The following is a 12,616-nucleotide window of genomic DNA, read 5'->3' as shown; positions in this document are numbered from 1 at the left end:
AAGTGCTGAGCCTTGGCCACGTCCTGAGGCCAGATCCGGGGGTGGGCCGGAGGAGCCCCCCCCAGCCCCTGTCCAGCCTTGGGCTTCACCCCGGCCACCAGCTCCTCCCAGGGTCCCACTGCCTGGAGCGGCGGGTGGCCCCGTGCCCCCCCCTGTGCCCAGCCCCACGTCACCCACCTCTCCCTCCCAACCCTACATACTTCTTCATATGCCCATATGGAGTCGGCTGGCATTATGGAATGTTAAGAAGTATGTATTTTTGGGCTGGGACCCCCACACCGGGACCCACCACCACCAGCAGCACCGGCCCAGGCGGCACCTCTGGAGACACGGTGCGTCCCTGGGGCTGGTAAAAAGGAACCAGATCAACTTGCAACTGGATTTGGTCCCCTTCAACCAGCTGCAGCGGCGCATGAGCTACAGCACCTGCTCCAACCCCAGGGGGGGGGCTGCATCCTGCCCTGAGCGGGCTCGGGGTGCGGAGTGGGAAGGGGGTTTATAAAATGGGGCTTTGGCTGGTTTTTGAGGCTGCTGGGGGGCCGGGGAGGCAGCCGGAGGGGCTGCACCTCCACTGCTGGCCAGTGGGAATCTCGGTGCTGCCCAGATGGTCCATAGTCCTCGTCAAAAACCGTGGAGCTTCACCGGCCCCAAACCTGCTCAGGAAACGCCCCGTAAAGCCCCGACGGCGGCAGAGGCGTGAGGAGCCTCCCCCCGCCTCCCCACCGCAACCCCGGCACCCACGTCCCTGCGAGGGGGTCCGGGGTGGGGGGAGAGAGCTCTCCGTGGGGGGCAACCCCCGGGGGTCGGACCCCAGGGGATGGGGAGGCCACAGCCCCGCAGCGGAGTCAGACTGACCGAGCATTCGGGGAAACGAAACCGAGCGGAGCCGTTTCTTGGAAATTCGCTGTCCTGACGTCACCTGAGGTGCTTGTGCGCAGCACAGCCAGAGCTCGGCAACAAACAGGCAGGTTGGTGGCACAGGGTGTTTGGGGACAGGATCCCTTTTCTGAGGGGTGGGATAAACCGGGGGGGGCTGCTCGCCCTGCTGGGCTGGTGGAGCGGCCGGGGAGCTCTGGGCTGGGAAGAAACGCGGCATCTGGGGGGGGGGTCTCTGTTGTTGTGGGGTGGCCGGGGGCTCTTGGGGGGTGGCCGGGGGCTCTTGGGGCACAGGATGGGGTGGGAGGGGGGTGGCTGCGGGTGCCCAGGCAGGAGAGTGAGGCCCTGCTGGCTGCCCTAGGAATAAACTCTTGTTCTTGCTCCCTGAAGGACCAGGCTTAGGCGGGACCCATCGCACCCCTCCGTCCAGCGGCTGCCCCCCCCAAGGCCAGCCACCATGGGTAAGCTCACGGGGCCTGGGCCCCACAGCGGGACAGAGCGGGGGGACACGGGGCACATCAAACCCCCCCTCTGCTTTTGAGAGAAGGCACAGGGGGGCTCTGGAGTGAGGGGCTCTCATGGGAGGGGGCCAGGGGGCAAGGACTTGCCTCGCCGGCAGTTTGGAGGTGCAAGCGGCTGTCCCGGTGGTGTGAGGTGTCAGGGTGCTCCCGGGAAGGGGCACACACTGCTCCGGCGGGCGGGAGGGGCGGGGGGTGCGGGCGGGGGATGGAGGAGCCCCTCACAGTGCTGCCCAGAGCCAGGGCAGCAGCTCACCTTGGCCTTCAGCCCTGCTGACCGCCCACCCTCGATCTTTTGTTACAGATTTTGTTGGCTCTGTCATCGGGGCGACCGCAGGGATCGGTAAGTTGCTGGTGGACGCGGGGATGGCTGATGCTGCACAGAAATAAATCACCTTCCCGGGGCTTCATGCTGCTGCTCTGCACACACAGACGCCTCTCAGGGGGTGCTGCCCCCTCCCCAAAATGCTACCCCTCAGCCTGCCCCAGGAAGCCCAAGAACAGGACCCTGCTGACACCCTGGCTGGGGAGGTTTGGCCCCAGGACCCTGCCCCACCCGCTTTGCCCCCATCTACCCCCCATTTTGGGCTGGGGGATGTGTGTGGCTGAGGAGCACCCCGGGGCTGAGGGTTTTGCCGCCTGGGGACACGCGTGCGCCCGCGGGAGCGTCACCACTGCTCTCTCCGACGCAGGAGTCTCTGTGGTTGTGGTGCCAGCAGGCCTGTGGGCTCTGGGCTTCACCTCAGCGGGAATCGCAGCTGGATCCGTGGCCGCCAAGATGATGTCTCTCACTGCCTTGGCCAACGGCGGGCAGGTGGCCGCCGGGAGCCTGGTGGCCATAGCCCAATCGCTCGGTGAGTGCTCCCAACTCGCTGCCGCAGGGTGCCCGGGGGGGTCATGGCAGCGCACCCCCTGTTTTGGCCTCCCTGGGTGGTACCAGCACCGTTGGTGATGGCCTAGGGTGGCCCCGGGAGCGGGGACCCCGGGGGTCCCACCCGTCCTGGGGTGCCCGAGGCGGCTGTGCTGGCCTGGCTGCAGGGAGGTGAGGTCTGGGGGGGGCTGAGCCTCCTCAGGGTGCTCCCCCAGGCAGTGGGGAGCAGTGGGGGCCCCAAGCCGGGGCTGGGGCTGGGCTGGGGGGGCTCGGACTGATTTCTCCTCCTCTTCCTCAGGGGCAGCAGGAGTCCCCAACGCTGTGACGGCTGCCCTGTCAGCCACGGGGGCTCTCATCGGGGGGTTGTAGGGGGACGCCCCGGACCCCAACTGATGTCTGACCGTGGTCCCCATCTGGTCCCACCGCCGCGACCCCTCCCGGACCCCCATTGGGACCCCCTGCATCTCTCCTTTTCCCCGCTCCCCGCTGTATCTCCACCCCCCCGCCCCCGGCCAAATAAAGACGCCCCGACGCAGATCTCCGCCTCCTCCGCCGGGTCGTGATGCGCCGAACGGGGCGGCCCCGGGGCGGGGACGGGAGGGACGGGGCGGCCCCGGCAGCGGCTCCGACAGACACCGACACCCTTCCGGGTCGGCGGGCAGGAGGACGGGCAGGAGGGCGGGTAGGGCGGTGGGCACCCCGGGGTACGCCCCTTCTCCCCTCTCCTCCCGGCCCGGGGGGGGGGTTGGCCGCTTCCCGGGGGGCTGCAGGGGCCGGGGGCAGCTGAAGGGGGGGGTGGCGGCCGGGTGAGCCGGCACAGGGCGCTCGGCCCCCCCGAGCGAAGCTTTCCTGCCCGCCCGCTTCTTTTCTTCTTAGCGATGAAGAATAAAGTCAAAGGAGCCACCCTCGGAGCCGCGGTGGGAGTAGGTGAGGGGCCGGCGTTGGGTGGGCAGCGCTGGGGTTCGCTGCCCAGTGCCCTGCCCAGGCTGGGAGTGGGGGGGGAGCTGGGGGGGGCTGAGGTGGCCCGGGGAGACTTGGGTGCTGCTGCCAGGGGGGAAACAGCGCTGGCCTGTGCCTGGAAGTCTGTCTGCACCGCTGCTGCAGCCCTGCATGCCTCCTCTCTTCTCTCCCGCTCCCTCTCCTCCCCGAGGATGGGGGGTCCCCGTCCCTGCACCCCGCAGCCCCCTCTCCCCGCTCTGACACCTCTGTCCTTGCCGGGAGGCCGGACCGAGCAGGCTGGTGGCAGGGTGGGGGCGGATGTGGGTCACAGAGACACCCACTAACACCGTGGTGGCCTGCCCGCAGGAGTGGCCCTCGTTGGCATCCCGGCGGGCATCTGGGCACTGGGGTTCACGGCAGCTGGCATCGCCGCGGGGTCCGTGGCCGCCAAGATGATGTCGGCAGTTGCCATTGCCAACAGCGGAGCGGTGCCCGCCGGCAGCGCCGTGGCCGTGCTGCAGTCCGTCGGTGAGTGGGGAGCACGGGGGGGCTGAGCTGCCGGGGTCCTCCCCGCAGGGTTGCAGGGGGCCGCAGGCTCGGCTCGCCGTGGGGCCAGACCAGCCCTTTGGCCGTCACTGCTCTGAGCCACCCAAAACTGGGGGGAAAGGGGTAAATCCACGATGCGGCAGGAAGAGTCCAGACGTGCTGCAGGAGGGCACCAAGGCTGAGGCCGGCGGGGGAGCGCAGGCAGGGGTCTGCTCTTCTGGCAAGAACATACCTGCGCTGGTCGGCAGCGTTGGCTGGAGCCAGGGGTGGCAGAAAGGGGCCGGGTGTGCTCCGGGGGCAGAGCCTGCGCCTGGGCCAGCTCCCCAAAGAGGTCACAGAATCATCTGGGTTGGAAAAGCCCTTGAAGCTCCTCCCGTCCAACCATGAACCTCACCCTGACCGTTCCCAACTCCACCAGATCCCTCAGCGCTGGGTCAACCCGACTCTTCAACCCCTCCAGGGATGGGGACTCCCCCCCTGCCCTGGGCAGCCCATTCCAACGCCCAACAACCCCTTCTGCAAAGAAATCCTTCCTAAGAGCCAGTCTGACCCTGCCCTGGCGCAGCTTGAGGCCATTCCCTCTTGTCCTGGCGCTGGTTCCTTGGCTCAAGAGACTCATCCCCCCTCTCTGCACCCTCCTTTCAGGGAGTTGCAGAGGGCCATGAGGTCTCCCCTCAGCCTCCTCTTCTCCAGACTAAACCCCCCCAGTTCCCTCAGCTGCTCCCCATCAGACCTGTGCTCCAGACCCTGCATCAGCTCCGTTGCCCTTCTCTGGACACGCTCGAGTCATTCAATGGCCTTTTTGGAGTGAGGGGCCCAAAACTGAACCCACTCACCGAGGGGCGGCCTCACCAGTGCCGAGCACAGGGGTCAGATCCCTTCCCTGTCCCTGCTGACCACGCTAGTGCTGATACAAGCCAGGATGCCATTGGCCTTCTTGGCCACCTGGGCACACTGCTGGCTCATGTTCAGCTGGCAGGTCCTTGGCTATCGCTGCCCAGAAGTCCCTGGCTCGCTCTGTCCGTGCTCGGTCCCTCAGCCTCGGTGCTCTCGGCACATCACGCCTCTTTCTGTCTTTGCAGGAGCTGCAGGTTTCTCTCTTGGTGCCAAAATTGGGCTGACATCTACCCTGGGGCCGCTCGGTGCAGCAGCCGGTGCCAAGCTGTTCAAGGGGCAGGACAAACCTGGTGACAAACCCAAGTGAAGCCAAGGAGGTGCCTGAGCCCAAGGTTTCTGCTGGGCAGCGTGGCGGGCGCTGGGAAGCCCCCGCAGACCCCCCCAGGCCACTTGGCCGCCCTCTTAAGATCTGTGGATCCGCTTGAGCCATGAGTGCATTGACACCAATAAAGGTGGTTTGCAGGCGGGGGTGTCGTGGTGGTTGGTGTGTGACTGAGGCCCAGGTACCCCCCAGCACCTTGGGATTCGCAGTGGTCCAGAACAGACCCAAACCTGCAGTTTTTTTCAGCCTTGCACTCTCTCCCCCTGAAAAGCTGAGGCGCTGGCAAGGCTGTAGAGAGGTTGGTTTAAACTGTTTAATTCCGGGACTGACACATGGCACGTGTCCCGCACCGTGTCCCAGGTGGGGGTGAACAAGGCTCTCCCTGGCAATCAGCTGGGCTTTACTATACTTCCTATAATTAATTACCTAAAATAAATGCATTAAGCGACAGCGTTAGTCAACAAGCAGACACAGTATTTACTGCTTCTGCACTTCACACGCCACTGTTCTTAATCATAGTCCCAATTTCCCCGTCTCCTGAGCACCAGTTATCTCTGTGCAAGCCCAGCTTGCCCCAAATGATGGTATGAAAGTGTCAGCTGCATATTATTATAATTATTATTGTTGTTATCATTATTATTATCATTATTATTAACAACCTGCCATTAAAACCCAGACTTTCCCTTGCTCCCCCGGACGCTCCCTCCATGATGCTTGCTGCTGATCATGGCTGGACCAGGGTGTGCAAAATTTTGGCTACTCATTCTCAAGCTGCTGGGAACATTTAATCAGCATTTGTGTGATTTTTTTTTTTTTTTTTATTTTGCTTGTGACTGCCCGTATCTGTTTTCTCAGCAGTCTCTTCAAACACCCAGGCTACGCTGCCTGCACAGGCACTGGCCTGGCTCTGGGTGCGCCAGCACGGTTCAAAATAAGTGTAAACCAGCTGCATGATCAGGGTCTTAAAAACTGCGCTGAGTAAAGCGCCAGTGGCTCCTAACACGGAGCAGCCTTAGGGGCCTCCCTCAGAAACGCGTGAGCCTGCCCCTGCCCTTGCTGGGAGCCAGAGCCAGCGCTGTGTGGCCGGGGGCTGAGGGCAGCGACGGTGTTCGCGCGTCCATGTGGCTCTTGGGCGATTCTGGCCTTTCAGGGGACAGAGCAAAGGTGAGGAGTGGTCCCGAGGACTCTCCTGCTCGCTGAGGGCGTCGGGCACCGCTCGTGCAGCCCCCGGTTCCCCTGTGTTGGGTTTGGGGCAGGGGTGCGGGTAACAAACCCTGCTGGTGATTGAGCCGGTGGCTGCTGGTCCCAGGGGCTTCAAAGAGCCAAACTCCGTGTGAGCTGCTCTACAGCTGCGTGGGGAAGACCAAGCCTTGCTGTGAAGGTATTAAGCTGCTGTTTAAATGCTGGCTTAGAACAAGTAACCCCCCCGCCCCTTAAAATCTGTGAGATTCTGCTTTTAAACTTAGATTCCAACGTCATACAGGAAATGAGGATGTACTCTTTTATTAAGGTTAAAGGTTTTTAATCACTTTTCCAGAATACAGATACGATTCAAACAAAAACTATTTTTGGGGTCTCAATAATTCACTTATTAATACCATACATTGAACTCTATAAATTCTCATATAAGAAAAAGTCTTTTTAATATAGGTTATGATGCACTGGTGACCTATTTAAATCTTTTGAAGTAACGCTTTGCAGTCATATAGCACCTTTCATCACGGGGCTGCAAAGCATCCTACAGAATTTAGTCTCATAATGCCCAAACGAGGTAGGAAAGTCTGGCCAATTTACAGATGGGTACAACCGAGGTACAGACTGGCAAGGGACGAAACATGAGGCTTCATCGATACAACAGTAGTGACGTGACGTGTATGCTGGATCCTGGGCTGGATAATGAGTCAGTGGCTTAACGGGGGAGAGAGTCAAGAGTTGTCACCCACACCCTTCTCTTAAAGGAAGAAGCCTGGCTCCTGGCAGGTCGGAAGGACCTTTTCAAATTGGTCTGGCCTTTTGTGTTATAAGTATGTAGAAAAGAGAATAAAAAGTCCCAGACTCGTAGACCTAAGACCCTAGGCATGCTGTTCCTTGGCCTATCGAATAGTCAATTACGAACCACAAAATTAGCCCAGCCACAGCTCGCGTGGCTCTTGCAGCCTGCGGCCGAAAGTCCGAACCGCGGGAAGTGGGACCGCGTTTGGGTTTAGTGAAAATTGTGCACTCGGGCTGCGTTTGGAGATTTGGTGTTCGATGCTTTCTTTAGCTTGACTGTTTAATTGTAATCAGTTCCCTCCAAGCAGGTCCATCTACGATATTTCCGGGTTTATTTATTTAATATAAAAACCATCTCTCTGCTGAAAACCCATTAGCTTAGTGAATGTTATGTCCAATGGAAATTTAAGTTCTGTGGCTAGAAGAATCCAAGACATCTGAGTTCCTTTGAGCCTTTAAGACTCTAAACCCCATTCTACAACCGTGCAGCACTCCCCGGACCAGAGCTAGCACTGGTGCCATCGGCTGAGCACTAATGACCTCCATGGCAGCAGCACCTATCGCTGAAAACTGAAAAATAAAAAAGCTGTTACGGCTTTTGGTGCAGATGCTCAGTGCAGGAACTGAAACGCTTTTAAATTCAGGTTCTAAGTTGGTCCCATCTATGACCCACACCCACATTCACTAATTTTTCTTAATAGCATCCAGTTGAGAAGCTTTGAATATAAAATGATGAAACCTAGACACTTAAATATCAGTTTCTTGCCATGTAGTCAGTCACCTACTTGCCCAAAGCACCTTCCCAGCACCCTGCACCGGCTCCTCCACCACCACTCGCTCCGTTACTGCTCCCTCTTTCTGGCACGTCCAAAATAGTTTCCTCATAAAGCACAACGCAGAAGTTATCAAATGCTTCTTGGAAATGGCAAAGGGAGGAAACTGAAGATAAAATTCCAAGGTCTTAGAGCTCAGCCAGGTGCTATGGGCTTGGCAAGGGAGCCACGGGGTGAAGTTAGAGGGGATCTGTTCATGGCAGTGGTCAGACTAAATGAGTAATTCCCCCCTTGGTTTAAAAAATCCAACTTCTAAGAAGGGGCTGGAGTCAACTTTTTAACAAATGGAATAATATTGTGCAAAAACACTCTACCCCCCACCATTAAAGCCAGCCATTTCCTCCCGGGGAAGGTACAAAAGCAGCGTTAGTCCTACCTGCCCGACCAATCTGCAGCCGTCACGCTGGGTGAAAGAGGTTTCTCTCAAGCAGCTGAGCACAGCGGGACAAGAGAGGTGACTGTGCAGGACTAGTCTTGCCATTTCAAATGCCAAGGATGAGATGAAAAGTGGTGGCTCACGCCGGCTCCACTCATTCCAACCCTCAGTGAGGCAAGACCTGCAACTCGAAGAGGCAGAGTACGCTCCCACCCATCTCCATTGCTCCTAAAACTCCTTCTAGACTTTCTCCTCAGCGATGGTCCATGATTTTTACACGGTTTTGGTGCTCGTACTCAGGTACAAAACACTGTCCTCAGAGCTGGACAGCTTCTCTTGCAAAAGAAAGGACCAGTAACTGCTCAGTAGCTCAACTGCTCAAAACCTGTTATTTCTTTAAATCCTGTAAGGCTGATGATGCTACAGGGGACATACTGCAGATGAGCAGCTAGTTAATAGAAGACAGCAAATCTTAATTTTGCCTCTGCTCTGTTAGGAGTGTTTAAAATGGATGACACGAGAAAGAAAAAGAGGGGGGGAACCTGTCGTGCTGATGGAAGCAAAACTCCAACCTAGCAAGCACGGTGCCAGTGGTTTGAGAAGAGCACCGTAAGGGTTTTATACACGAGCATTTGTTCTGTTTTCTTTTTTTTTTAAGGCAACAGTGAAAGTATTGCTCAAGGGACTAAGAAGAGTTATTGTTACCAAACCCCAAAGACTTTATTGCACGTTCAGAGTCACTCCTGTGACCCTGGCACTAAAACGGCACCGGTGGAGCCTCGCTGTTGTGGGAGCACACCCTGGGGAAACATGAAATGAGTGACTTTGCTGCCGTTTTATTTCAAGTCTCTGAGGAGCCATCACTCAGCTGGAGACTACTGCCAGAGAAATCCAGGGGTTTCTTTTAGATCAGTAGTTGGCAGAATAATTCGTAAGATAATTTAACTTCTTTCTGCACCTAATTCTGTGGCATTCAACGTGCCCCCAGTTTCCTTCATTAGTCAACCAAAGCCAGGAGAGAGCAGCAGGTTCACACCGGGCACCTCCCGCAGCGAGAACTGCCAGGAAACTGCCGGCGCCACGGATGTAACAGCCACATTCCAGAAGCATTTTAAACAAAAATCTCTGCAAAATCCAAAGACTTGTGTAAGCAGCCAGAGCTGTGAATGCACTCGGTAACAACCAACGCAACGCACTCACTTCCAAGCTCTCAACCCGGACGGCAGAGCCATGCCACCGGCCCCGCACGCTGAACGGGGAGTTCAAAACCATCTGCCTGGCAGCAGGACAGCACAGCCATAGACACCCTGTTAGCAGGAAGCATCATCTTCTATTTTTCTCTCTCACACTCATCTTTGTCGTTTCTCTGTCCACACTGAGACTACAGCACGGCTTTTCTCCTTAAAAGAATTATTTCAAGCAATAAACATTGTGGCACGGTCAGCAAATGAGTCAGAAATGTTTATTATAAACAACTTTGTCTACGCGTTCAGAATTTTGATCCTACGTGTATAATCTATAAATATATTTTAATCCTTCAAGGTAATCCATCTTGTAAGTCAGTGTGAACTTTAGCTGGGCTGACCAGAAATGCCTCGAGAGGCAAAGATGGCCCAGGCACACCCCGGACAATGCACACAGTTGCCAAAGGGCCTCCAAGCAGAAGGTATCTGACCAGAGAAGTTGAAACTATAACGATTTGCTCCGCTAACTGTATCATCAAACTGCACCGAAACCCTTCTCATCTCTGAGACACTAAGTGAAAGGAGTGAGCACAATGTTTAACAACTTTGCTTTCAGCCAGTCAAGCTTGAAGTGATTGAACTTTCCTTGCTGAGAGAATACGAAAGGCAGATAGCTTTCATTCCAAGTACCTGGAAACAATTAACGTATGTGGAAGTGTTCACAGACAAGACAGACTGAGGGTCTTCAGAGAAAGAAAGATGAGTATGTTTCTCCTAAGGTACAAATATGCTACTTTATTCTATGGGAATATTTCTGTTAATGTCTATTAAAGTCAGACGTGGTGTTATTTTTCAGACAATCCCCACCCGATGGAAGCCTGCCCTCCCAACAGCCTGTCCTAGCTGCTGCCTTGCCCGTTCCCTGGGGGCGGCCCGGGAAGGAGGCAGCGGGCAGAGGCAGTGGGCAGAGGCAGGGGGCAGAGGCAGCCTGCTGCAGCCCCCCACAGCCACGCTCTGGCAGGGGCTGCCCAGGAAACACGGGAATTCCTGGACCCTTCCCCTCCCCTACTGACATCGAGGTTCTGGGCACACCCGTGTGCCACAGGCACAGCTCGGACTTCTTTTACACACTCATCTTTCCAGAATGATTTTCTTTTCCCTGAAACGTTCTATCAACCATCCCAAGCCAAAATACCATGCCTACTATTTCACTACTTAACATAACTACAGGGAGGGACAGGTCAGTGTTCACAGAACAAGAAATCAGCCCGCAGGAGCATCCCTGAGCCTCCAAGTGCCTGGGGAGGGCACTGGCAGGGGATGTGCTACGGCCGAAACATCTCCCCCGGGAGTGCCGGGCCAGGACAAGGAGAAAGCAGTATCTTGGACCAGAAATGACAGACACAGATGGGCTTTGATCAGACAGAATCAGGGGCAGGTTTACTTTTCACATAGTTTTCTGTATTAAAAAATACATCAGTGAAATCTGTTACAGGCAGGGACAGGACTACTGAGTACACAACGTCAATAGACTACTTTCTGATTTTATTTTTGTTAAATTACCTTTGTTACTGCTAAAAAAATAATTAAAAAACAAAAACAAACAAAACAAAAAAAAGGAAATAATTCAAGGCTGTTGATTTTCACCTCTTGAAATTTTAGTGACAAGATCAAATATCAGACCCCTGTTACAGAAGATGGATAACTGACCAGAGCTAGATAAAAACCATACAATTCTCTTCTTTAAAAATAGTTTGGGTTTCCAATGAATTTGTGACCACTGGTCATCAGAAACACACATCTATAGCTTGAGAAAACGGAGATACAGACAGTATCTGATAATGTCCTGTCCTCTAAACACAATGTGGGAGCTTTTCTCTTCAAAAAGACGCAGTAACAGCCAAGCCTTAAAAAAATCTCTTTCGATTTCCAGCACTATGACTAAAACTCTTTGGGTGGGGTGGGAAAAAAACACACATGGTAATTTTATACCACAGTTCTGTTGTCAAAAGTAATACTGCATCCTTTGTACAACACTGCACGCGTTGCAAAGGTGGAAAGAGTGCATGTATCTTTCTTTTGAAATGACAAGGCCCTCCAGATTTGCCTTATAAAATAACCAAAAACACAGGAGTAGGGAAAGAGGAGAAAGGAAAGCTGCCTTAAGGGAAAAAAAATTTCCGCGCACCACAGTATTTGCTAGATTATATTGACAGACTGCAGAGCTACTGGGCTAGGTAAGGGATTTTCTGCACATACCCCAGGACAGTCACTCTCCTGTACATACCCCAGAAATGTTCGTCCCGTAACATGATCGCTCTGAAGTTTGACCTACAGCACCTCTTCCACGTTGAAGACAGAACGGAGCTAGAGCTGGTACTAGCCTGGACCGAGAGCTAGATTCTGGCATCGTGTGACCATTTAACAGCAGCCAGACAGTCGTCCATTCAGACAGCTCCCCTGGCAGACATGCCAGCGGTTCTGCCTTCCTAACATTTGATCCCAGTTTCAAGAAAATTATAAAAGCGTATGTGTACGTGTATTTATAACGGAAGGTGTCTGTCTAAGTATCACCACTTCCTCTCCTGTCCTCGTGAAGAGCTCTAGGATCTCCACGTGTTCTTTGGCAGCAGGGACTGCCAGCCATCAGGCTGAGAAGCCACGTGAGCCACAGTCTAGCTCTCCATGCCCAACATTGTTATGGTAAGATTTTACACAACCATTTTCCTTAAAAATATCTCACAACTTTTAAAAATCCTAAACAGATAAAGGATTTATGCACCACTCAAATAGGTTAGTTCATCTTGAATTTGTTCAGAGGATTTATCGGTGCCACAGGACGTTGGTTTTTGCAGCTTACACAGCTTGCTTCCTTCCAGTTCCAGTTTGTACATCCACTGTGGTTCAAAATACGCCTGTAGGTGACATTATCTTGGCTTATTTGATACACATTTTCCAAAGGCTGGACGTATTCACAGTTTGGTGCTTCTGATGTGTATTCAAAGGAAAATACCCCACTTCAGTTAGTCTGATAACTCGATATCAGAGTCCTCTGATTTGACTTTGGCAAGTTCTTCGTGTACCTCCCTCACCATAAGAATACGTGTTAACATGATGTCCAAGGTTCCTGGGTCTATTGGCAATGTGGAATACCACATGGGGCTATTGGGTACACAGGAGCGCTCGGGTTGAAGGTAAAATACATCACTCCTCTGCTTCACGCTTTCGGAACTGTCAACGTAAAGAAAGGAAGAGCACATTA

General features: G+C 54.8%; 3 protein-coding genes across 7 annotated transcripts in view; 2 read left to right on the top strand and 1 right to left on the bottom strand.

The window, feature by feature from the left end:
• The first annotated feature begins 208 nt into the window (after positions 1 to 208).
• Positions 209 to 2,802, top strand: LOC141954658 (uncharacterized). The gene is made up of 6 exons (XM_074894372.1): positions 209 to 483; positions 678 to 968; positions 1,267 to 1,337; positions 1,699 to 1,737; positions 2,087 to 2,248; positions 2,564 to 2,802. The coding sequence occupies exons 1-6, from the start codon at positions 209 to 211 to the stop codon at positions 2,632 to 2,634; spliced, it is 909 nt and encodes a 302-aa protein (XP_074750473.1). The 3' UTR covers positions 2,635 to 2,802.
• An 11-nt stretch (positions 2,803 to 2,813) lies between these two features.
• LOC141954778 (interferon alpha-inducible protein 27-like protein 1) lies at positions 2,814 to 5,112 on the top strand. 2 transcript variants are annotated; one of them, XM_074894667.1, is made up of 4 exons: positions 2,814 to 2,915; positions 3,142 to 3,192; positions 3,571 to 3,732; positions 4,833 to 5,112. In XM_074894667.1, the coding sequence occupies exons 1-4, from the start codon at positions 2,828 to 2,830 to the stop codon at positions 4,952 to 4,954; spliced, it is 423 nt and encodes a 140-aa protein (XP_074750768.1). In that variant the 5' UTR covers positions 2,814 to 2,827; the 3' UTR covers positions 4,955 to 5,112. The 2 variants fall into 2 exon arrangements, with proteins under 2 accessions (XP_074750768.1, XP_074750769.1); XM_074894668.1 differs by having other exon boundaries at positions 2,873 to 2,947.
• A 4,506-nt stretch (positions 5,113 to 9,618) lies between these two features.
• LOC141954776 (zinc finger MYM-type protein 4-like) overlaps positions 9,619 to 12,616 on the bottom strand; it is a 44,578-nt gene continuing 41,580 nt past the window's right edge. For all 4 annotated transcript variants that reach the window (XM_074894661.1, XM_074894662.1, XM_074894663.1 and 1 more), the window contains one exon: positions 9,619 to 12,585. In XM_074894661.1, coding sequence (XP_074750762.1) covers positions 12,378 to 12,585 — 208 coding nt within the window. In that variant the 3' untranslated portion in view covers positions 9,619 to 12,377. The remainder of the gene's footprint in view (positions 12,586 to 12,616) is intronic.

Source organism: Strix uralensis, chromosome 25 (genome assembly GCF_047716275.1).
Source record: "Strix uralensis isolate ZFMK-TIS-50842 chromosome 25, bStrUra1, whole genome shotgun sequence".
Lineage (NCBI taxonomy): Eukaryota > Metazoa > Chordata > Aves > Strigiformes > Strigidae > Strix > Strix uralensis.
The sequence above is the reverse complement of the archived record's forward strand: the minus strand, read 5'-3'. Positions and strand labels throughout refer to the sequence as shown.